The sequence below is a fragment of the Seriola aureovittata genome, chromosome 22, assembly GCF_021018895.1.
Source record: "Seriola aureovittata isolate HTS-2021-v1 ecotype China chromosome 22, ASM2101889v1, whole genome shotgun sequence".
Lineage (NCBI taxonomy): Eukaryota > Metazoa > Chordata > Actinopteri > Carangiformes > Carangidae > Seriola > Seriola aureovittata.
Window position 1 is genome coordinate 1,098,147 of NC_079385.1, and position 26,197 is coordinate 1,124,343.

The 26,197-nt window shown below is 40.3% G+C and overlaps 2 protein-coding genes across 3 annotated transcripts in view; one reads left to right on the plus strand and one right to left on the minus strand.

The window, feature by feature from the left end:
- Positions 1 to 170: 170 nt before the first annotated feature.
- On the minus strand, positions 171 to 4,419 carry nopchap1 (NOP protein chaperone 1). Its single transcript, XM_056368235.1, has 4 exons — positions 4,128 to 4,419; positions 3,710 to 3,784; positions 3,436 to 3,569; positions 171 to 3,159 (listed from the first exon to the last, which is right to left on the minus strand). The coding sequence occupies exons 1-4, from the start codon at positions 4,186 to 4,188 to the stop codon at positions 2,971 to 2,973; spliced, it is 459 nt and encodes a 152-aa protein (XP_056224210.1). The 5' UTR covers positions 4,189 to 4,419; the 3' UTR covers positions 171 to 2,970.
- Positions 4,420 to 4,882: 463 nt separating this feature from the next.
- slc41a2b (solute carrier family 41 member 2b) overlaps positions 4,883 to 26,197 on the plus strand; it is a 43,087-nt gene continuing 21,772 nt past the window's right edge. The window contains exons 1-8 of one of the 2 annotated variants that reach the window (XM_056368233.1): positions 4,883 to 4,987; positions 5,964 to 6,646; positions 8,803 to 8,910; positions 12,447 to 12,518; positions 13,279 to 13,423; positions 13,607 to 13,753; positions 23,111 to 23,258; positions 23,806 to 23,885. In XM_056368233.1, coding sequence (XP_056224208.1) covers positions 6,101 to 6,646; positions 8,803 to 8,910; positions 12,447 to 12,518; positions 13,279 to 13,423; positions 13,607 to 13,753; positions 23,111 to 23,258; positions 23,806 to 23,885 — 1,246 coding nt within the window. In that variant the 5' untranslated portion in view covers positions 4,883 to 4,987; positions 5,964 to 6,100. The remainder of the gene's footprint in view (positions 4,988 to 5,963; positions 6,647 to 8,802; positions 8,911 to 12,446; positions 12,519 to 13,278; positions 13,424 to 13,606; positions 13,754 to 23,110; positions 23,259 to 23,805; positions 23,886 to 26,197) is intronic. The other variant, XM_056368234.1, reaches the window with a different exon arrangement.

A 26,197-nucleotide genomic window follows, 5' to 3' on the forward strand; every position in this document is an offset into this window, starting at 1 on the left:
GGAGTTTGACTCCATCCGAGACCTTGTGAAAACCATCAGACTGCTAATTCTGTAGGCTAACTATATTTGTTGATGATTTGTTGATATTTTCCACTATGGTCATCTGGTAAGAAAATTATAAAATACAAACATTTGTGACTGACCAGCAAATTTAAGAAAAATATGTTCAGTATTATTATTTTTTGTATTTATTTATCATTTTAGCAATTGCTTGTTATTACAGAGATAGAGTTGACACAGAGAGAGAGAAGCACTGGAGACTCTCTTCTGTAGAAAGTTTTGCCCACACAGTCTAGATTCTAGATTTTTATTTTTTTTTTTTATGCCTCCGATGTCTGTCCGTCTCATCCTCGTTGAAACAATATCTCAGTAACACCTTGACTGAATTTAATCAAGTTTGGGACAAACATTCACTTGGCCTTAAGGTTGAACAGATTAGATGTTGGTGGTCAAAGGTCAAGGTCAGTGTGACCTCACAAAACACTTTTTAGCCATTACTCAAGACTTCACACAGCAATTATGATGAATTTTCACACAAATGGTTCATATTGTATGTGACTCTGGATAAACAGGGATGTAACCTGAAACTAATCTGAGTGGAGGAGGCAGAAAACCACGAGGAGGGGGATTCTAGTCACTAAAGGGTCTGAAAAGTAAAACTGTTGTGGTCCACTGTAAAAGTACCCTGATGAAACAGAAAATGTTTGCGCCAAATCATTTTGGGAAATGGGAAAAGTCTATCACTCGGTCGACCAATGGTGAAACTTCATCACTCAGTCACTCAGAGGGATGTAGCACTGCAATTTATTTAAAGTAATACAACTGTTTATTTCTTGCTTTACAACATGGAGTCTGAGAAAGTAAAGCTGGTGTCAATAAAAGAGGAGATAATGACGAACACACAGAGCCGAGACTGAACCACAGTTACACGATGGATGTCTTATACACTGGAATAAGCTGCAGTCTCCATGTGCATGTTTGAATTTTACAAATACAAAGAAATAAAAACAAAATGTCTGCAGCAGGAGACTAAATGATACGTGCTCACTGTTAATGTGTGTGAGCTCATAGACAGTCACATGCGCAAAGAGAAAAAATAACCTTGCTGTATGTAAGTTACAAGTTGCCTTGAGACTTGAATACAACATACATTAAAGCCTGCTGTCAGCTGTTGACTGTGGGCCCCTTTGAAAACACACACACACACACACACACTTCTGAACTCTCTTTTCTTCTTCTTTAAGACAATGACTGTTCTACAGGAAAACAAAAAAAAGGTTAGTCATTTGGTCTTAGTTGACAGAAGTACACACAGAGACCTCTCAGGAAAACTTATAATACATCCTGCGGCTTACAGTGTCATTTTGTGACACTGTATGAATGATGTACAAGTGTAACAAAGGCTCCTGCTGGTTCTCAATGGGGAACAAGGGAGAGGAAAGGAATAATAAACTACACTCAGTTGGCAGTTTATTGGATACATCTAGCTAAAGTGAAGTCAGCCTGATCCTGCAATAAATCCTCCGTCATGAATGTTTGGAAAACAATCACTGATTTGACCTCAACAATGAGATGGGTCTTTTTTCAATATGAATGTACACTCTTAAACAGGATGTGGAAACCTGGAGTTTGATAGAGCACAGGCTGATATGTCTTAAACTCACACTCCAGGTTTCCTCCCACCGGGAGTCCAGAGACACACCGCTCAACTGGGAACTCTACACATAAGCGCTGATTATTAAAACTAATTCATAGTTGTGCTCTTCTGTCATTGTTTAATATCAGAGGTAGAATAAGAGTCAGAGTCCTTTCTGAATTTCAAAAGGTGAAAGTCAGCTGGTCTACAGCTATTTCAACCACTAGATGATCACAAATAACCGTCACTGTCACCGTCCTCATTACGATGGTTTCTAACTGAACTGGGTGCTCAGATAAAGCAATTCAAGGAGTTGAAAAATAAAATCAGCCCGTGACACAAAGAAAAGCACAAGATAAATCAAGTAAAGCATTTCAGAAGGCACAACATATTGAACTGTGAAGTGGACAGACTACAGCAGCAGAGGAGAGGAACCTCACTGTGCTCCTCTCTCGTCAGCTAAGAACAGAAACCTGAGGCTGCAGTGAACAGACTCACAGCACAACAAATATGTACCCTGGTCTAATGAATCTGGATTTCTGCTGCCACATGATCCAGTCCCTGCTGGAGTTGGTGGTGGTTTAATGGTGTGGGGAATATTTTTCTACCAGCTGAGCATGGTTTACATGCTGTAGCGTATCTGAGTACTGTTGGTGACCATGTTCATCCCTCTTTGGCCACAGTCCACCATCTTCTAATGGCTACTTCCAGCAGAATAAGGCTCCATTTCACTAAACACAGAATCTCTTTCCAGCACCTCATTGACTCCATGACACCCAGACTGCTCTGGGAGACAAAGAAGGCTCCTATAACTGGTATTAGGAAGGTGGATCTAATAAAGTGGCCACTAAGCTGAAGATCAGATCAATTTAACCAGAGAACATGGTCATGTAATTACAAATTAACAGGATTAATTTAAGTGGCTAACATGTTCGGTTTAACTTGTTTAAGAATACAGCCTGAACATTACATCAGTAAGAACACACTCATAAAAACAAGATGATCCACCGTGTTACACCTGAACACTCCATGTACAATGAGAGGTCACATGATCAGCAGTTGGCCATACAGGATGAGGTAATCACAGCATTTGTTCTGACTCCAAAGGCACTTTCACAAAAATGACCTCCACCCATTCGAAATAACATTTACTGTCGTTTCCATGGCAATGACTCAGGTCTAGGTCAATGCAGGAGATTTCTGTTTACGGCCTCTGTGTCTGTGAAGTCGGGTTAAAATCCTTTGACACCTGAGGCAGAGGTTTTACCCACTTCACCTCAGAGGGAAAAGAAACTCAACACGCAGCTGTAAGTCTGTGCGGCTGTGTGACACATCTACTCCCCCTGCTGGTCCAGAACCTGGATGTTGGCCTTCCTCTTCTTGCCTTTGTCTCCAGGTAGTTTAAGGTTCTGCTCTGTGATCTCTTGCTCATCATCAAATTCCGAGTCCTCCTCAGAACTCAACGACTCCTCTTCATGTTCTGAGGCGCTGTCTGACCCGCTGAGCTCCACCAAGGCAACGTCCTGACAACAAGAGGAAGAAATCACAACTCAGTCAAATCATACAACAAATAACATTAAAAATAAAATAAAAAATAATATAATAGACAAATTCAGAAAAAACAATTCACCACAATGAGAATCAATGTATAAAGAACAAATAAAAACCTAACAATAAATAATCAAAGATCAATCAAAGGATGAAATAATCAATTAGAGAAGATGAAACATGTCTGACAGTCATTTGGATGACTAGGTGGAGGCAGGAAAGCACAGATTTAGCAGCAGACTGACTCTCACCATCTCTATCACCCTCTGTGTCTCCTCCACGTTCTCTATGTCGAAGCGTCCAGCAGGAGCCTCCTCCATTTGCTGCTTCAGCTTCTCGTTGGCCTCAGCCATCTGAGGAAGGAAGGTCTGCAGCCGCTCCAACACTGACAAACAACAACAAAAAACACATACACATCATATGTCCATATAAAAAAAATTTGTTCTAGGTTTTCCTGGAAGTTAATAATGTAAAACATCTAATTAATAACAACACATCATACAGGGAAGTGATGTTCAATCTCACCATTGCTTCTTGGGACTCTCTCTGTCTGCGGGGGTCTGCCAGCCCTCGGCTTTAGGAGGAGCGTCTCGCTGAGACCTGGCAACACAAACTAGGTCACCAAACCGTATCACGTATGAAAATTGAGTTCAGAGTTAATTAAGTTAAGAGTTCAGAAAGGAAGCACAAAGTTACAAAGCGACTGTTTTTTAACATTGATGTTTAAAGTTTGAAAAATCACAAGGAATTCCTATACATTAACAGGACCTCCACAGCGTTACATTTAAAGCACAAACGTCGTTCCTGTGAGAACAACAACATCTGGCGGGTTGTACCGGCACTCCTTCATTAGCTAAAACAGGTTAACTTATCCTAACAGACTTCCCGTTCACACTCTCAGCATTGGTCCTCTCATTCTCCTAGATACATAAAACCAACAGACCTGCTCCGTTGCCACATGACAGCAAAGCTTGTGAGCTCGTTTTCTCCGTGGTGAAGTCCATTGCGAAGAGGTTCTGTTTTAATCCACGTGTTACTGCTCAGAGCAACATCCGGGTGGAAAGGTGAGAACAGACACTAACGAGAAAAGACACAGCGCCCTCTACTGTTTTGAGAACAACTCATGACCTAAGAAAACCACACATACATCAAAAATGAAGGCTAAAACACAAGCAGAGCCTCGTTAAAACTCCCCATCTGACAGATTTGATCAGAACCGACGAGATTTATGAAGCGACAGCTAGGTGCACTCTGCGTCTGCGCACTACAATCAAAATATCTTTGTGGCACCAGTGTGGCACTTTTTGTTCTGTTCTTAGTCAAGCCTGGAGGCAGAGCGAGAGGTCTCACTTCGCATTGCTTTTTTTATTTTTTTTTATTTTTTTTTATGTTTTTTACCACGAAACCCGTTAATCACGATTAGTTGTTTTTCATCGTTCATTTATCTGTGTATGTTGAGAGCAAATAACATATTTGACTTAGTTACAGCATAATGATTAAACTGAATCCATTTTTTTTTACTGTTTTACTGAATGATGAGGCCTGTGGAGAAACAGGTAATTTTTGTTTCCTTTATCTACCTAACACTCAAAATCATTCAGGTCCTCGTTATGAATTAATACAACCCACATGTGTACAACTATAAGTGTGTGGATTGCAGCCACCATTTACAAATTGAGTGGTTCATCTCACCTCACGTAGACGATCTTTGGTGGTGCTCTTTGCTCTGACGCGGCTTCGTGGCTGTCTGTCAGGGAAGACTCGCAGCTCTTCTCCCGGAATACATATCTCCGCAACAGTAAGGTAACTTCAGGAAAACAAATGAAAAGCCAGTGGCGACTAGAAGAACCACATACTAGCTAACTTTGGCTTCTGTATTCTCTCCGCTGAGCTTCCTGTTGTTTTGTTTTCTACACAGCTAGCTAACATAGCTGTGTTAAGTAGCATAAACAGATATCCACACGACTAGCCTATTTATTCATGCTGAGTAAACGTAACGATAATTGTTGGCTTGTACTGTAGGAAGGCGTTGAACCACGTCACTACCATGAAACAAGTGGTGTAAAGTAAGTCAGAGACAGACAGAAGGTACTATGGAGGCCTGGACGATGATGTAGTGCAGAGTACAAACTGTAGCCCGAGGTCTCCACACCGTCTTTACCAACAGAGGGCAAGTAACACAGCTGTAAACAAACTGAAAATGAACAGCAGCAGCTCTTATATGTTTTAATATGTTAAGTAGATGTGTTAATGTGTTCAGATGCTGATGATGTAGCATTATCTTTCCCAGTTTGCATCAACCTAAAGTATAAATAATGTTACCTATGTTCCTATGTTCAGATTTTGTTATTAACAGAGCCTGAGTCTCCACATTCACAGCACCCAAAAGGAATGTGTGGCTAACAGCACTGTGAGATGAGGACACTTGTGTAGTGAGTTTATGGCCTGAGGGTGCCAACTAATAATCCAGCACTGAACTGTGAGCAGGATTTAGAGGGTATGTGGCAGGAGACCAACTAAAATCTACTGTAGTGATGTGGACACTTCTGGTTCAAACTCCTGTCAGGTTGATGTAGGATTTCTTAGAAGTTGGTCTGTAATTCGTTAGAAAACAGCTGCTCTATATTTAGTCTAAGTTCTCTGGTTCTCAGTTAAGAGGGTTTTTGTTCCTCTTTATAAGAAGTGACTCAGCTGCTACATCTGAGTGTGATATTATCTTGCGTCAGACTGTGTTCTTCTATTCTCTCCTCTGTTGTCTTTCCTTGTCCACTCTCTCCAGGCTGATGAGTCCCTGAAGACAGTTTTAAACATGGACCATGCACCTTAGACAGTGTCAACCAGCTTTACTGTGTATTACCTGACATCGCCCTCCAACTGGATGACAGGAGATGAGACACTGCAGCCCTAGACCACATCATGAGTATCCAGAGTCTGGGAGGAGCTTTAGGGGAGTCCCTGGGCTCTAGCCTGACGGTACGTATGAGCGGAGCAGGTGGTGGGTGGAGTGCTCTATCCCTGAAACCTGTTTCCTCTGGACGGATCGCCTCTCTATTCCAGACCATGGTACCCACTGGTTATACCAAGCTGCAGGAGGAGCGGCTGGCCATGGTGGACCTCGGAGCTAAACCTGAGGCCAGCCCCCTCCAGAACGGCTACAGACAAGAGACATCTTACGCAGAAAGTCGACGGCACCTGGACCGGGCTTCTCGGTCCTCTGTGACTGTCTCTGACTGTGGAGACGGAGGCTACTCTGAAACAGAGCCCATGTTGGCTGAGAGGAGGTTTTCTGGGGAGGAGGCAGATGAAGAGGAGGAGGAGGAGGATGAGGGTGAAGGGCAGGGATCTGATTTGCAGAATATGCCCAAGGAGTCACCTTTGGCTATGGCACTGCAGATTCTGGTGCCTTTCCTTCTTGCTGGATTTGGAACTGTGTCAGCTGGAATGGTGCTGGACATTGTGCAGGTAAGCCAAGTCACAATACAACTATTCAGACAAAATCCATCATACATGAGGCTCAAACCAGGATGGCATTAAAGGCTAAGGATTAGATTAGATTAGATTAGATTATATTATATTACATTCATCTTTATTGTCAGTGAACAAGTACAATTACTCAACAATGAAACATCTTATCTGTCCAGTTATCTTTTAAGAATGTGTGCAGCTGATCCATCCACCCAACAAAGTTTTCCTCTCTCTTTTTATTTTGAAATATTCAGCCATTAGAATTGACAGATAAATTACATGGTTCCATTCAGTTAGTCACTTGTCATAAATCTTTAGTCATTAGGTGAAAAACCTTTGATTAGAGAAAAAGAGAAAAACATATATTAATATTAAATAAATAAGCAACAAACAACATTAGTGCTGTACTTCACATGATTTCATGATTTGTTTCCTCACATTACTTAAATAAACTAATGCTTTTCATTACTCTCAGCTTTTAGCTCAATATCAGTATCAATATTCGATTGCATTTTAACCCAAAACATTTGACCATAAAGCATTCTATAATCATGTTTATTTATAAATAAATATGTAGGTATTTTAAACAACCCTTTCTATTCTGAATGTTTTATTCTGAATTATTATTAAGAACTGCAATTACACATAAAGTGTATATAAACTATGTGAATGTTAGTGTACTAATATGAATATATATATATATATATATACGTACAGGTTATTGAAGAAACAGTGTGAGTGCTAATGTATGGAATATCATTTTATGAACAGGTTTTACTGCACAATAAGAAATGGCTGTTATCGTTACGTACAGGATATGAATAAACTATGAGCAGCTTATAAAGTTAGACACATTTGCAGTGATGCAGTATGTGATATAAAGTAACGCCACTTTATATCACATAGTGACGCAGTGGGTCATAGTTGTTAGAGTTAATTACATTTGAGCAGAGGCTTGTGTGTTGCCTCCCAAAGGGTAAACAGTCCATGGCTGGGCTGTGAAATATTCCTGGATGATGCCCTTTGCCCTGCGCTGATGGAAGTCGCCACTGCAGGCAGGGCAGCAGGAAAATTCTTTTGCACAACTATGTTACTAAGGATAGGTTGAAGTTGTAGCAGGAAGTCAGTGTGTGAAATGTAGTGGAAAATAGTTTGCCTTCATTTTCTGCTCTAGATAAGTTTGCCTAACCTGAGGCTGTAAATACAGCCTGTCTGATTGTTGGACTGCTGTCGTTTGACTTCTTTTTAATGAGGTTGCATTTCTTGGCACAATCTTGACAATTTCAGATGCCCTGTGTAGAAAACTACAAAAGCTCTACATTTACACTTAGCATGTTTCACTAAAAGGCACTAAAGAGCTGATTTTTGTTAAATGTTTGAATCCTACATTACACCCATGATCAGTTGCTAGCAGTCTTCTTCTACTTAAACAAAACAGGGATCCACATATTTGCTTCATAACGTTACTAGAGGTCAGAAACTGTTTAATTGTTTGAGTCTTTTTGGGGCATTTTTTGTCTTTATTGGAAAGAAGAATGAAGAGAAATGATAGGAAAAGAGGACTGAGAAAGACAGGCTCAAACCAGAGATGACTACACGATCAGAGGATGCCCCTGCAGTGTTATTACTGAGAGGAATGAGTACAGTTTGCCACACTGAGATTATTAAAGGTTCCCTTTTCTTTTCTCATAAAACTTTAGCAAAGCTGATTTTTATATTTATTTACATCCATGTTTGCTTTTGATGACTCTTTTATTACACGTTGTTACTTTTCTTTGCTTGTTAGAACCAGGAACTGTCAGTCAGTGGAGTAGTGGTGGAGAGTATGTGTGTTTGTGTTCAACACACACAAAACAGGGACCCAATAGTTAAAACATTGCTCCATGGTGCTACAGCTGGTCAAAAACTCTGCAGGGTACTCGGTTTGGATGATATCCACAATTTTAATATCTCAGTGCAGTCCAGACGAAATATTGCGATATACAATATTATTGCTGTAATACTTATATTATTTATATATATATATATATATCTTTTGGTATTGGTATTTGGATTTGAATACCAAATAAGTCTGACTGAAAATAAAGCAATTAAAAGGTCAGACAAGTTAAAAATTGTTTTTTATTGTGTTATTGTTATCGTGTCATCCACAGCACTGGGAGGCGTTCCAGTACATCACAGAGATCTTCATCCTGGTTCCTGCTCTGCTCGGCCTCAAGGGAAACCTGGAGATGACTCTGGCATCCAGGCTGTCCACAGCGGTGAGAGACACACACACACGCACACGCACACACACACACACACACACAAACAGAAGTATTTTACTGTGCACGATGAAATATGAGGAAACCAGCAAACACAACTTTTTATGATCAGTCAGGATGGGTTTTGCTTCTGTCACTAAAAACTTTCAGAAAATAAATTCATGAACATGCTGTGAGGTAACAAACAGTTGCCTTCATGACTGAGAAGCTGTCATCCTGTAAATTCTCATAATGCAGTTTTAGCTGGCTCCAGCGGATTTGAAAAGCTACACAGACAGTTCCTGATGAGTTCATTTTTCTCTCTGTAGATGATATGTTTAATTTTCTGACACAACTTGTTCTTGTTGTAATTAGAGAGGTGGAATCCATCTTCATGCTGCATTGACTCAGCTGCTGTTTGCTTGCTTTTTACGCTCCAGCCTCGTAAACACAGAGCTGCTGACCTACAACAAAATAAAAGAACAATGGAAAGTTTTAAGTCAGTTTCACAGCAACTCATTTTAACTGCTGGGGATGGTACATTGTCAAAATATGAATACAGGAGCTCGGATATACAGCCAGGAGCAGACAGTGAATCTTTTGAGTTGAATTCAACCTGGACGTCTTGGATAAGTTAGTCATCTTGTTTTCCGTTAGAACTGCACAATGAATTGAAATATAACCAAAATCGCAATGTAGCCAAGTGCAACATCCATACATAACAGGAGCTGCAATTGTTTTTTAAAAAGGTGAAATGTGTCACCACATTGTTGTGTCGCATTTTCAGCACCATAAGCATTGTGTTTCTACAGAGATGCCCTGGCCTACAAATAATATTCTCCAGACATAAAGGATCATGATTGTTTGGTACAAAACCAACAAAAATCACATCATTTTCCATTTTTTTTCAGTGAAAATGAAATGAAAAAATTATAATTCCAACTGAAATCGCAAACTCTCCCAAAATAAGCTCAATATGATTTTTTTTGCATATTGTGCAGCCCTATTTTACATGTGCAATAGTTTATTTATCATACAGTGACCCATAAACATCAGCCTTTAAATACCATGTTAGTGCCAAATGAACCATGACGGTAGAATTGAGTGGGGTCTATTTCTTTATTTCTGAAATAATCTTTAATGTTTAGTTCAGTCTAGATTTGTCTGTTTAACATGGAAAATGATTGATGACAATCTGGTGCATTACATCAGCAGAGATCTACAGTCTTTCATGAGACCATGTGAACTTTTGTCAGAGTGTCAGTCTCCAACTCACCTCCTGTTAACATCAGATCTGAGGTTTCTGTGGTTATTGTGTAATTCAGAGATGCTGTTGCACAAAATATTAGCAGAAGTTCTGTTGTGTGTAATTGTAGCTGCCTTCAGACAGCTGTAAAGAGACTCACCACAGTACAGCGAGTGTCTTCAGGACACTCGACTTGTTTACTGTTGAGAATTATAGAGTTGAAAGAATCACTCATTATTCTTTATTCTGGCTTGCTGCCATTATTGACAGTTTTTTTGTCTGCATGATCACCGTCAGCTGGTTGAAAAATGGAAAATAAACGTAGACGAGTTAGACATGAATAAAGGTGGTTGCGGTGTGTCGCTGGATTTACGTCACCACACCCTCTCCTCCCATCGAGGTGCACAGTGAGTCAACGAGTCGAGGAAATAACCTGGACACCAGGAAAATAGCAGTTCACTCACTCTGCACTTGTGGTTGTGTCTCATCTCCACAGGCTAAGCCTCTTATAGCTTATAGTTATTGGTCATCTCTGTAACAAACTGTACAGCTGTTACAGCTGTCTCCTCTGTCAAGTGAACAGAACAAATTTACAGCCTCCACTGGAGACTGACCTTGTCTGCCAGTGCAGCTGTCTCCACTGTCACTGTCCCCTTCTTAGTTGAAGTTATAATTACTTTGGAAAGTTTGTGGGAGCATCTTGAATGGGTTTTGGTGTAAGAGCCTTGCGGATTAGGAATTAGCAGAGGAATGTGCTGATATAGCAGAGTGAGAGGTGGTTTCCTGCAGAGGGAGGTAGACAGTCAGATCAAACATTTACCACTCCACCAGCTTCTCAGAGTGGTGAGGAGGGAACAGTTTTGCTTCTTAAAGAACCATGAATGCACACATGTGCAGTGTGTTGTACAGCTGTGTGAATCCTGTCCACAAGGTGATCTGTGCATGACCCAAGTCTGAGTGTGTGAGTGTGGCGGAGGAGGGCTAGCAGGGTGAGCAGAGGTTACAGGGATGTTTGGGAGTTGAGGAGCTGAACAGCCTTGGAGACGAGGGACGGAAGACAAGACTCCTCTGTGTCCTATAGCCCGGGCAGTAGAACCCGCTCACTGTATCCATGCCTCAAACTCTGAAGACCTGTTCAAACCTGCCATTAACATGTATCTCAGGTGATACGATGGATTGAGATTTGATTGATTGACCAATGTGGTCAATCATCTGAGGTTGTATGGGCCACATGTGACCACATTGTTTTAGCAGTGTATGCAGTTCTGCATTAAGAAACTTTTCCAGCCAGTCACAGTTATTATACAGTTCCTGAACCATTAAAACGTTGATACTATCTTTGCATATAGAATTTATAGACTGTTATTTGAAACTTATGGCTATATGTATTGATATAAGCAGGCTGCTGTACAACTGAGACAAGACTGAATGCTTGGACTACATATGATGATACAATTTTCTTTTGTAAAAGCATGAAACCCATCCAGAGACATGTGGACACATGTGTTTCCTACATTTGGTCCCACATGATACCACATGCACATCAGAAATACTGCAGATTTTCAGTTCACCATAACACTTTCAACATGTGCAGTAATGTGAGTGCTGGCAAACATGCAAACAACAACAAACTGTACATAGGTCTCACATTTAATCCCACAGGTTTCATGTGGGAATTTACATGGACTTAACATTACACCACAGATATGTTCCAAAACCATGCTTCTCATGTGCCAGCACATGTGTTCCACTCATTTCAAATGTGATTTTAATATGTTTTCAAATGTTAAATTTCACATGTGCAAAAATCACATGTACATATGCTCACATGTTCCCACATGTGATTTTGCACATGTGAAATTCAAGTGTCTTTTTTTTTATAAGGGGAATTAGAAATAAAGACCAGTCAGTCACTCAGTCAGTCATATACATTTGCTTGTAGGGCTGGCCCCACTGCTGCAGTCACGTCCAGTACCCCTCAGGCACCACTCATTTATGGGTGCCAAGGACTCCTACTTAACACATTAGGGGACAACACTGCCTCCGATGGCTAGTCCAACTATGACAGACAGGTCCATTGTTAGTACATTTGTGATCAATCAGCGTTGATAAATTCCCATCAATGTATGGAAAACAGCTGTATTTTCACTGTAATCACTGTCGATTTTTTTATTTTTTATTTATCCTGCAACAAACTACAGATCTATGTGTCATGAGGACCACAGATGTTCAGGTTCATGAAGGGAACTAGTTATTTAGCAGTCATGGAATACTCTTTTTGATTATTCTGTCTTTACCTCTGACACAGGTGAATGTGGGCAAGATGGATTCTCCAATAGAGAAGTGGAATCTAATCATAGGCAACCTGGCACTGAAGCAGGTAATCACACACTCACAGCTGCTGCCTATATGTAGAGCCAATACTGGCTTTTCATTAAAAAGAAATCAACACTGCAGTGATAGTTTAACAGACTCCAGTTGTCCATATTTTTTCAGCTCCCACACAAATATGCCTTCAGATTGAATGTATTTTTATGTACTCATTTATTTTCCATATTTGTGCAAGAAACTCAATTCAGTTCAATTCATAGATATTTAATATAAGTAAATCTCATGTCCTGTGTGTTCTGTCATATTTACAGGAAACAGGATAACAGCTTAAAGGATTAGCAATATCGCCATATATACACAGTTGAGAAAACGCTAATGTTATTGTAGAACATATCGAACACACTGCTCATCCAAACATGATGATGTTGAGGTTATGATGTGTGCTGTGTGTTACATGCTAAGTTAGACTGATAGTACATGGTGGTAATTGGTTGAACCCAGGTGGGCGTTCACTCAGACTGTTCTACTGATCTTTGTCTGTATAGTAAGACTACAGGCTGTAGTACAGGCTCTGCTAATCATCTACCCACACACCGATAAACACACTTACTCACAGTCAACATCATCATGTTTGGATGAGCAGTGTGTTCGATATGTTCTACAATAACATTAGCGTTTTCTCAACTGTGTATATATGGGGATATTGCTAATCCTTTAAGCTGTTGTCCTGTTTTCACACACATGGTCATGCTTGTTTTCTTTAATCACAAGGGGCATGACATTAAATCCCCCTTCCCTCTCTGCTGCAGGTTCAGGCCACTGTGGTGGGTTTCCTGGCAGCCGTAGCAGCCGTGATTCTCGGTTGGATCCCAGAGGGGAAGTTCCAGATGAGCCACGCTGTGCTGCTGTGCTCCAGCAGTGTGGCCACGGCCTTCATAGCCTCCCTGCTGCAGGGTAAACATACACACACACTGACAGCCCCACTGTTAAAGAGCAACTGCTGATACTGTGGAGGAGCTGAATCACTGTAACTGACCTAACATTGAAACACACACTCTGTGTATAAAAATGTCTGAACGTCAGCAGTCATTTAATGACCATTACTAAAGTGCTCCACCCTCTTCATATAATGTTCAGGTATCATCATGGTGGGTGTGATTGTGGGTTCCAAGAAGACGGGCATCAACCCAGACAACGTAGCCACACCCATTGCCGCCAGTTTTGGTGACCTCATAACGTTGGCGATCCTGGCCTGGATAAGTCAGGGCCTCTACAAGTGCCTGGGTAAGTGAATAACTCCTACCTTTAAAAGACTGCCACAGTCACACACAGACTCTATGACCAGATCAGGAGGGGCCAACCATGACCCACAGAGAGCCAACAGTTTACAGGTTTTAACCCCTTACCTCAGCAGAGGTTTTCAAAGGTCAAGCTCGGTGAGACCTCATAAAACATGTGTTTGACTCCTTCAATGTGATATCTCAAGACCGCTGAGAGGGAATTTCATCAGATTAAGCACAAACATTCACTTGGACTCAAAGATGAACTGATTAGAATTTGGTGGTTAAGGGGTCAAAGTGCGTTTTTGGCCATAACTCACAAATTCATACGCTATCATCATAATATTCTGAAGAAACGCTTCTGGCCATTTTTCAAGATTGTGATCATATTTCTGCAACTTGACTATTTGGTGGAAGAACTAACCGCGAGGTGGTGATTCTAGCTTTCCAGCTGTGAATGTGAACAACTGTATCTCTTTTGTTGTGTGCACACTAAAACCTGCTTAGAATTGGTTTTAAGTAAGAATGTGGTACAAAGCTGGTAATTGTGAAGCTGCTGAGGCTACTGAGGACTCACAGCGTCCACTGACCTCTGTTCAGGACTGTACACTCTGTTCATCATGAGAACTGAGATCCCTTTATTGCACAACAGAGACGAGGACGCTACTCTTTCTCTGAATTTGTATAGTGTTGAATCATTTTAACTCAGGCTGGCTCGGAATGACAGCAAGAAGCAGAGGACGTCATAGGAAATGTTGTATTTTTTGTATGAAAGTTACAACTTGTCATCATATACTTACAGATTTTGTCTTTATTTGAAATCAGCTTATCACAGTTTGTCGATATTGAGGTTGACACAGTATGATACCACTGGTTACTTTAGTGGTTTCATGTAGTTTACGGTTTTTCTCAATGGCTTTGATGCAGTTTACACATCAGGAACGTCATTCTGATCACTGTTAATGCAGTTCTCAGAAAAGGTCATGCATATTTCATAAAACAGAATCCTCTGAAACAATCAAAACCTTGTTCACATGTGTCGAAACATGAAAGGTCAGTCAAACCTTTTCATAGAGCTTCAAGATTTAGACTCAAAATATTTTGATTTCTTGATAATAACTTGACTGACTTTAGAAAAGGAGAACTGCAAAAAATATAGAGTGAAATATTACTTTACAACACTGTATGGAAATACAGTAAAGTATATACAAGCCTATGGAAGATCTTCATATTTAGAAATTGGTTTATCCAAAAATTTACTATAATGAAAAAAGTTTTTGATTTGATTTTGAGATGTTTTTACTGTATGATATTTTCAATTTCATTTTTCAGCAGATTTGTGGCACTTTGCATTTTCTCAGCATTTTTTGGATTTGTGTGTAGAGCTTTGAAATAACGAGACCTGGTTTAGAAAATGTGTGAAAGCAGTTTTACAAAACTGTATCTGTAAATTCATACAATATAATTCCTGTAACTGAGGAAAGCAAAATGATAAACATGCAACTATGCATCAGAAAATAGACAAGACAAAAACAACCTTATATATATATATATATATAGTACAGTAAATTCACACCACACACACTATATATATACACTCACCGGCCATTTTATTAGGTACACCTTGCGAGTACCGGGTTGGACCCCCTTTCACCTTCAGAACTTCCTTAATTCTTCGTGGCATAGATTCAACAAGGTGCTGGAAATATTCCTCAGAGGTTTCTGTCCCTACTGACGCAGCTGCTGCAGATTTGTCGACTGCACATCCATGATGCGAATGTCCTGTTCCACCACATCCCAAAGGTGCTCTATTGGATTGAGATGTGGTGACTGTGGAGGCCATTTGAGTACAGTGAACTCATTGTCATGTTTTAGAAATCAGTTTAAGATGATTTGAGCTTTGTGACATGGCACGTTATCCTGCTGGAAGTAGCCATCAGAAGATGGGTACACTGTGGTCATAAAGGGAAGGACATAGTCAGCAACAATACTCAGGCAGGCTATGGCGTTTAAACGATGCTCAATTGGTACTAAGGGGCCCAAAGTGTGCCAAGAAAATATCCCCCACAGCATTACACCACCACCATCAGCCTGAACAGTGATACAAGGCAGGATGGATCCATGCTTTCATGTTGTTTATGGCAAATTCTGACCCTGCCATCCGAAGGTCTATTTTGCCATCCGAATATCAAAATAGACCTTCTATTGTCCAATTTTGAGTGGCACCCAGTGTGGTCTTTGCTGCTGTAGCCCATCTGCTTTAAGGTTCCACATGTTTTGTGTTCAGAGATGTTCTTCTGCATACCTTGGTTGTAACAAGTGGTTATTTGATTTATTGTTGCCTTTCTATCTGCCCCAACCAGTGTGGCCATTCTCTTCTGACCTCTGGCATCAACAAGGCATTTTCGCCCAGAGAACCGCTGCTCACTGGATATTTTCTCTTTTTTGGACCATTCTCTGTAAAACCCTAGAGATGGTTGTGCGTGAAAATCCCAGTAGATCAGCAGTTTCTGAAATACTCAGACCAGCTTGTTTGACACCATCAACCATGCCACATTCAAAGTCACTTAAATCACCTTTCTTCCCCATTCCGATGCTCGGTTTGAACTTCAGCAGACCGTCATGACCATGTCTACATGCCTAGGTGCATTGAGTTGCTGCCATGTGATTGACCTATTAGATATTTGCATTAACAAGCAGTTGAACGTGTGTGTGTGTGTGTGTGGCTGGCCTTGCTCTTTCATACATATTTAAATAAAGTTTAAAGTGATTTGATTGAAAACACTGATGCTGCAGGACAGTATCAAAGTGAGTGAGAGGTCTGCCATTCTATCTGATGAAGGTATAAATTGTTTTCATGAGTCAGATGAGAATTGCATCAACACAATGAGAAAACTTTATTAGTGAACTATGTGTGGATACAGTGGAAGTTTGTACAAACACAATGAGAAAAACTGCAATATTGAGCCACCAGTCCATGATCAGCAAGTAACAGGATGTTTGTTGTGTCTTATTACTTGTTTCACTTGGCAATTGTCCAATCATGAGCTATCTGTCAGTCCATACAACTTAGTGCTTCCAGCTCTTGTTTATTTGTAGAGTCTGTGTGAACATGAACAGGCAATAGTGTTAAAGCAGCTTTAGAGTGCAACATGACTGATGGGTATGATTTCACTTCTTTGTTCATCACATTTGAATGCAAGTGATGAATAAAAAACAATAAAAATAAGACTATAATAACAGGACCTGAGGAAACGCTATCATAAATCTCATAAATTTGCGTTCAGAAACACTGAAGACAGGAGAGCAAAGATAACGAGAGTCATAAAGATAAGATAATAAAATGGTAAAAGGGAAGAAATGTTTGGACGAGAATAAAACCAGAGATAAAAAGTAGAAATAAAATAACCAGAAATAAAAGTAGGGTATTAAACGGAAAATGATAACCATAGAATAAAAGGACATACCAAAATGTATAAATGAATAGACATATGAATAAATAAAATTCAATTACCAGCCAAAATAAAAAGTTTTGCTTTGAAAAATATCAACACTCTCTGCTTCCCCTCAGTTTGGTTCATCGTCTCTCAATTAGAAATGTTGTAAGCTCAGGTGTTTGTGGTGCTGTGCAGTGCTACACTTGACACAGTCAGCCAGCAGAGGTCGCTCCTGCCTCACTCTGCAGCAGCTCTGCTCCAGTCACAGAACAGACCATCTGTTTTCCTCCAACCGCACATTCCACATGATTCCTGTCACACCCAGACCTGTGTCGCACCACCTCCTATTACTCAATGCAGTGACACTGAAAGCTGTTTCCTCTGGAGAACGTCTCACACTAGCTAACGCTGTCAGGTCTAATTGTATGACATAGATGTTCTCCACTGTGAAAGGAACGGTTGAGTCCTGTGAGCTAAATGTATGAAACACAGTGAGGTTTTCTGGCTGTATCATTCTCAGGACAGTGACTCTGTTGTTCCTGAGCCCCGTCACAGCAACACTTTGCCTCCTAATAGAAACTAATGGTCAGTTTACTCTCCACTAAACAGAATTTAAATCATATGATTATCTGTGCAGCTGAGAAGTTAGTGCCTCTAATGCTTCTAATTCTGAGGCAGACCACACGAGTGGAGAGGAGAAGCCGGCGAGACATAGGAGCTGCAGGAGCCAAGTGGAGTTTGGCGGAGTTTATTTATAGAGTGCTTTTAACAAACAGGATTGTTACAGAGTGCTTTAGTGAGGCTGCTCAACTACAGATAAAAGCAGGGATAATGAGAGCATTAGATGAAGCACAAACACCAAGAAGTAGGGCCAGAGCCTGTGATCATGCACAGTGTGTATGAACTGAATCCATGACGTAGACACATGAGAAGAGACGGCTGCTCCGGAGTTAATACTGAGACACTGGCTGCATTCACACCTGCAGAGTAAGACACATTGGGTGAATCACATTGTGCTTATAACACACTGCTCATAATAACAAGGAAAGAGGAAAGGCTTTACTATTAAGTGTGATATTTTTAATTCATTGCAACATGTTTGGCTGTGAACTGGCACAACAAACAGCTTTAAAGCTGTATTCATGGATTTTTCATGGATGAAGTGGAAGAAGCTGACAACACTAGACTACATTAGTTTAGTGTAATTTAGTTTATTTGCACAGAAGTTTAAACTGTGCGGGAGAGGAAGGAAGCCCAGAGGGCTCATACAAAGTCCTTAAACATACGAAAAAATATCTAAAATAATAATAATAATGATAATAATAAATCAAGACAGAAGTTTAAACACTTTAATTGTGCTAGAAATGTAATACATACCCAGTCACACAAAGTTCTATTTAAAAAATATATTTTTATCACCTTTTATACAGTTATTTTGCCTAATGTATTAGTAAATAGTTATGTATTTACACGTCCAGCAGACACAGAGGGACATGATGATTCATGTGTCTGTGCTCCTCAGGTCATATCTGACTCTTTACTGCTACATTTTATGTCCTTTGGATGTGCTTGAAACTTAGTCACCTAATATTGACTTTGCAGAAAAATGAATCGGACTTTATGCCTGTAACTTTATCACCTGTAACCTAGTAAACACATTGAGTGGGAGGTTTCTTTAGCAGAGAAACATCTCTACTCCTCTCACTGGTAGTTTCTACATATGCCAACTCATGCTGCGTTTTGTGTGCACTTCTGTCATCATAAAACATGAAGTACTTCTCATCACCACTGGGACCATCATTTCGTTCCTATGCATTAGAAGCGTCTTGCCATTTCTCAGCCAAAGGAGAAAGTTGGCAGCTGCAGCGCTCTTTGTCCTGGCACAGAATTTCAGCCAGAGATGGATTGGAATATCAATTGTTTATTCAACAAGAAAACTGGAAAGAAGTTAGTCGCAGCTTCATGTAATCATTCATACCCAGCCGGTGTCAGATTCTCTGTTCATGTCTGGAACTTTGCTCCAGAGGGAGGTGGGCCACCGCCATGGGACAAAGCTCTTCTCCCACATGTGTGCCTCAGTATGTCTGCCTCCACTTCTTATTTTATGCCTAAACTCCTGCTACAGCCCATTATAGCCTGAACTGAACTACGGGCTGTTTCTGTTCTCCAGCCATGAGACCATCGAGATAATAAATCTGGGACTGTTTCCTAATGACAGTTATTTAGTGCTTGGAACAGGATCCTGCTGGAAACATCTGGTGGTGGCCCTAAGCAGGTGCTTTCCCCTAATTACTCTTTTAAAATAGTTGTGTTGTGCTATATTATACTTTGAACAAAGAGACGTGGTGGTAGAGAGAAAGTAGAGAAACCTTCCCTGTGCAGGATTGTGTTTCCTCGTGATGCTGCATTGGAGACCTGGCTGGATTCAAAGCAATATCCTTTTCTTTAACCCTAATATGGTAATGTTAAGGAAAGCTGAGGGACACACAATATGCCAAATGACATATTATGAAGCATCTACTGTAAATGATGATGGAGCAAGTATTTCTGGCACAGACGATCTCCTTTCCATTTGTTCTGCTGGCATATCTCATACTCAGGAAATGGAGGAGGCGGGAAACAACCTTTTCCATTTAGAGAATTCAACCAGCTTGTGCCTGCAACTTTTAAATTCCCGTCACATGGCGAAAAGACTTAATATTTATATATTTATTATTATAGTCAGAGAAAAGCAGGCTGCACTCACATTTACCATTATTAACCAAGTCAAACTGCAGTTTCATTTAGGTTAGTTCAGTTTGTTGTTTTTATAGTCTTAAAGAAAATAGTTTGACATTTTAGGGAATTATTATTATTATTCACTTTCTTGATGAGAAGATTGTTACCACTGTAACTATCTGTCCAGTATAAGGGTTACCCAGCAGCTGCTGGCTTGCTTTTAGGCTTGAGCAATAACCAAAATGTATAAATATATAATTATATTATTGTATTTTATGTATCAGGTATAAGCCATGCTGCCTTCTTGGCAGAGCCTGACTCCGCCCCTAACTCCCAGCTAATCCAAAAATGGTCAAAGAGGTGGAGCATGTGTGGAGATGATACTTTCGGTGCATGTCGGGTTGTGTCAAACATACACTCACCCACCTGTCACTCAAAGTGGCCACGCCCTCAATTATACGTAACATTAACATTAATCCATACAAAACAGAAAGTGTAAAAATGTCGATGTAGGTGTTATGCATGGCTGCACAGGGGTTATATGTGGGACTGTTTCTTGTCTGGGCGCAGTGACTCCCTGGAGTCTTGACACCATGTTGTTTCTTTGTTTCCCCCCGTTTCCAGTCTGCATTCTACAGTAAGCTCACCGAATGCTTGCTTATAGTGAACATGCAGATAAAGTGAACAGTTAATATTGTGAGTAAGAGTGTTTTGCAGAGTGTCCAAAGCTGCTGAGAGCAACTTGTACAAAAGAGGTGAGGGAGCTCACTGAGTTAATAGGTCGAGAATGACACTTTTGAAATGGATGACATCATGTTTCATGAAAGAATTTATGTCTAATGTTTACTGATTGAAATGGGTCAGTATCGCCCAGACTGGAGGACATTGTGTCAACATTGTCTTAATCTGATTGTGAAGTAATAGCAAATTTATCCAAGAATATTTTACACAGAAGTGATTTTATCTGGCAGCTTTTCATGTAGAGTGGCCAAAGTAATATGTAAGAAATATAGTTTTATATTATGTTATATTTATTTCAGTTAAAGTTGTGTTTAAAATCTGCTCTGTGCTCTACATGTGATGGATACATGTGGGAAGAATGGGAGATCAGGAGGGGCCCTCAGCTTTTTATGACCCAGGCCTGTGTAGCAGGTGCCAGGTTCATTTGGCCGTGTCCAGAAGACTGAATATTGAGAACTCTTAGTATTAAAATGCTTGGACAGATTTTTAGACATGTCTGTGATAGTGTCATGTGATCAGCTGTCTCCTAATCTAAGTCAAGCTCTGCTCATGTGACATGTCAGAGGCTATTTCATGAAGACAAAGTTCTTGTGTGGCTGCTGCTGGGTCAACGTTAAACACTTGAAATGGAGATTAAAAATTCAATTTAATTATTGTTCTGCAGCATAATACAATAGTTTATAATGAGGTTACAGATGGAGTCCTTCTCACATACTCACAAAGATCAAAAGTTGAATGAATAAATAAAAATCAGTCAGTCATAAAAAGAGTATTCTGGTGGAGTGTGGAGGATGAATTCAGTGGTCTCACAGCATGAGGAGAGAAACTGCTCTGAAGTTTGCTGGTATGGCAGCACATACTGTATATACTGTAGGGATCGACTGATTATTGGCCTGGTGATTATCAGTGGTAATATTCAGCATTTTCTGATTATCGGTATCGATTTTTTAACTGATAAAATAAAATATCTCTGAGTAAACGTGTGACTGTGTTACGGTTTAAAAAGGGAGAGATAATCATCTTATTTGGTGATAATAATAATAATAATAGTATGATTAAACTATTAAATTAAAGAACATCGTTAGGCTGCCAGGTCAATCAGTTCACAGCATCGAAATCAACCAATTAATTCCAGTCAGGCTGTTTGCAGCCTGTGCAAGACTGGAGGAGGTGTGACTGCTAGCCTGAACTGTCTGGGGTCCACTGTGAGGAAGGCCAATATCCAACTGCACAGTGTGGTACTCAAGCCCAGAGTATTAGGTTTGTCTGTCAGTTTCATGGGGGAGGTTGTACTGAGCACTGAGCTGAAAAGAAAAGGATATTATAGAAAAACATATTTACATTCCTCCGTCACTTGTTCTCACATTTAGTCACTTCATTAAAACTCACAGTCTGCACAATAGATATCGAAATAGGCTAAACTCATTTTCATTCCTTCAAAACAAAATGCATTAAATGACCACAACTGATGAAGTGTTTTCTCACTCAATCTCAACCACCACCAAACCTCTCAGGATTAACTCTCCATTTTAAACATTGACTCTTTCAACAACTGTTCAGCAGAAGACAAAATGACTGATATTGATGACCTGTGTCCATCCTATTCATGTATGTTTAGAGCATACACAAACATTTATTTTGTGTTACATTGCTGGGCTTACTGTAGTAACATGAAGCCTGTTGAAGTACGTTGCAGCATTTCTGATTCACTACTGTAACAGCGACTATAATGTAGCACAGCGCAGGTAATAGGTGAACACTTTTAAATGGACACGACATTGATTCATGTTGTAAAAGTAATGTGTACTTAGTTGTAACGGTTTGTCTTACTTACATGATCATTAGCCGGGTTTCCATCACAGTTTCGCATAGTGTGTGTGTATATATATATATATATATATATATATATATATATATATATATATATATTTACTGGATATACATTATTTTAGAAAAGTCAACAAAACACAATCGTGAATGTTCTGTGTTTCCACTGAGTGATGTTGTGTGAATGAAGCTAGGTTTTCCCTTCTCATGATATCATTTCAATTAAATATGACAACAGAAGTGCATACTTTTTTTTGCGACATTTGAGAGTTTTCAAATATTCACGTTTCCATTACTCGTTTTTAAGTTCACAGTTTCAAATTAAGCAGGTTGATGGAAATACACCTAGTATCTTGTAGCAGATTTGATCCTTAGATGTGGATCACTCTTTTGTTGCATTAGTCTTGGACATGACATTAACTGTTGTGCCAAGCTGCATGTTAGTGAAACGTTTTGAAAAAGTGACTCAGTATAAAGAAATGTCCAAGTATTGACAGTGTATAATTTGGACACCATTACATTTTATTGGCACCAGTATTGACAAATTTCAAACTGCACCCATGTGGTTTCCCTTGCTGCATTAAACTCCAAACCCCCCACCCAGAGGAAAAACGAACGGCTCTCTTCCTCTTCCTCAGATTCCTACCCGTATGTGTCATCACTGGTCTGTGCCTTCTTCATGTGTCTGACTCCTCTGTGGATCGTCATCTCCTCCAAGCACCCAGCCAGCCGCACCCTGCTCTACTCGGGATGGGAGCCAGTCATCACTGCCATGGTCATCAGCAGGTGTGTGTCCTGTGTTTGTGTGTGTGTGTGTGTGTGTGTGTGTGTGTGTGTGTGTGTGTGTGTGTGTGTGTGTGTTTAGTCTTCAAAGGGGAGAGAACAGCTACTCTGTGTCTCCCAGTGTCTGGTTTGCTTGATGACTCATCCCCCTAAACAAATTGCAGCACCCGAGCACATACACCCTCGGGTCCCCTTGAGCCTTACAGATGCAGCCAGTGGGAAGGGAATGACTGTGTCGCTCCCTCTAGCTCTCACTTCACAGTGCAGGTGACACCACATTCCTCAGGCTTTAATAGAGAGTAAATAGTGGAGAAACAGAAATATCAGCTCTGGACACATGAGCTGAAAATAGCTGAAACATCCTTCATTCCTCCTCTTTTCTCTCCCAGTCAGTGTCATTTATAGAGCAGCACATCAATCCACTGTGGACATCATTTAGATGGAGACAATGCTCTGCTTCTCTGTCGATGCCCCTTTTTGTCTCCCTCTGTCGTCTCTCACACAGACACTGAAACACCAGTTAATGGTCTGATTGTGTTGTGTTCTGCAGCATTGGAGGGCTCATCCTGGACAAAACAGTGTCTGACCCAAATCTGGCTGGCATCGTCGTCTACACCCCAGTTATCAACGGTGAGTCACACATTTAGCGTCTCCCTTCCTTCACTCTGAAAGGCGATGATTTGATTTGCAGTTGTTTTCCCCCTGAGGCACGAACACAGAAGGAGAATCTGGTCAAAGACTAGACCAAAGGTTTTAAAATAATAGCTTCATAAATCCTGAGGGATTTAGTAAAGACATATACATTGCTAAAGAAACCCACTTAGATTCCTTTAATCCCACATCCTATATTTCTCCTCTGTGAAAGTTTAGGACACAAGAGTCAGTGGTAAAGGTCTGTGAAAGTGTTCAGTGTCCCTCTCACCTCCTGCAGGAGTCCAACCTCTGTGTTGGTGCAAATGATCAGTGCCTGATGAGCAGAGTAGACCACCACATCATCTGACATACCATGACCTTCATTTACAAATCCCTGTTACCTGTGTACATTCATTGTCCCCAGCTAAAACCTGTGCTCTTGTAATAAAGTAGGACCTTTTTCTATCCGAGTAAATTACTGTGAACGGACAGAAAGACAGACAGACAGACGAAATGTTTTCTTTCTGCTCTAACAGAAATGGAAACATCTTCATTCTCATGTTTGTGAACTGGACTGACATTTGATAAAATGTTATTATCAAACTCCCTCCCTGTTCACAGTTCATGTTTTCCTTGGGAAATGAAGTCAACCTGAATCTGTCTGTGTGACTGATACAAAATACAAATGATTTGTCTGTGTCACAGCTGCTGCTGCTGCTGCTGCTGCTGCTGCTGCTGCTGACCGTGTCAAACTTATGCACCTTTCACTTTCACTCACACAGTGTCTTTGCCTCATGTCTTTTCCTCTGTGCCTCCACATCATTTTACAAAATGTCACTGTTATGACCATTTTATGCCTGCTTTTTGGGTTGTCCATCTGTACCATTCTCCTGATATCTCAGTAACACCTTGTTGGAGCTTCTTCAATAAATTATTCAATAAATATTCACTGTAATGAATGACTAGGGATTTAATAGGCAGACCAGGTTCTGCACTCAGACGCTGTCCTATCTGGACCTGGACAAATAAAATTATTGTAAATTATTGAGAATTATTACATTTTGATGGAACATTTCTATTTTAACTGATGCACCTTTTCTAGCCTTTACAGCACTGGTCATGTGGCACTGCCCAGCCAATCACTGCTAGTCGAGTCAGTGAGTGAGACACATACAGAGGAGAGAGAATGAAATGAGGAAGTGTGATAGAAAAGGGAAAGAAAGAGAACGGGAGGGTTTAAAGCTGTTCACTTGTGAAGATGTGTTGAGATTGTTTATTATAAAATCGGTTACGGCTGTTTCAAGGTGAAATGGAGTCAACAAAGAAGAAGAAAAGTGGAAACTCGAGCTACATTTTTTTATGCCTCAGCGCAGAGGGCTTTATGTTTTCGTGAACTTGATATCTCAGAAACGCCTGGAGGGAATCTCTTGAAATTTGGCACAAACATTCATTTGGACTCAAGGATGAACTGATTAGATTTTGGTGGTCAAATGTCAAGGTCATTGCAACCGCCAGCAGTAATTATGAGATATTTCTAAAATTAAGCACATTTTTAAAAAGCTCTCTGTTGTGTAGTTGTCACAGCGCTTATTTTCCTTGAAATGCGAAAACAACATTTAATTATTAATAGAGTACTTATAATTTATAATCCCTCCACTACCGTCATTGATTAAATGGTAAAAGTAAACGTTGAAATGTAAAGTTGTTGTATCTTGTTGACTTAAATCTGTTCCTAAATCTTTGTGGTGAGAAGTAAAACATGTGGTTAGATAAACGATGGTTTAATGAGCACCTGCTTTCATGAGCAGAAGTGATACACTCTATTTTTTATTTTACATATCGGACAGGAACAAGCTGTGTAGTTGAAACTGTTGTGTGTTTTCTTCATCCTGCTCAGTTTTGTATTTACTGCAGTTTTTGACCCTTGGAGATGTGATAGAAATAAAGTGTTTATTCACAAGATGGATGAGGCACAATAGAGTCTATTTGTCTTGTGCTGTGCAGCTTCCAGGTGTCAATGAAGAAACTAGTGTGCTCAGTCAACAGCCCCTGGATAAATGAGGGTCACTAAAAAGACTGTGAATGCTCATCAGCATAAATATGTTAGCTAATGAGACTGGTTTGGGCAGAGGGCCGTGCTCCGTCTGTCTCCACTTCATAAAACTGGTCTTCTTCCATCCCCTCCTGCTTCCATCTCCCTCTAACAGGCTCAGCCATGGTTGCCAGGGCTCTGGCACCTCCACAACAACAGATAAGATTTTAATTAAATGGCATTAATGAGAGACATTTAACGAGATGGAGTACGATTC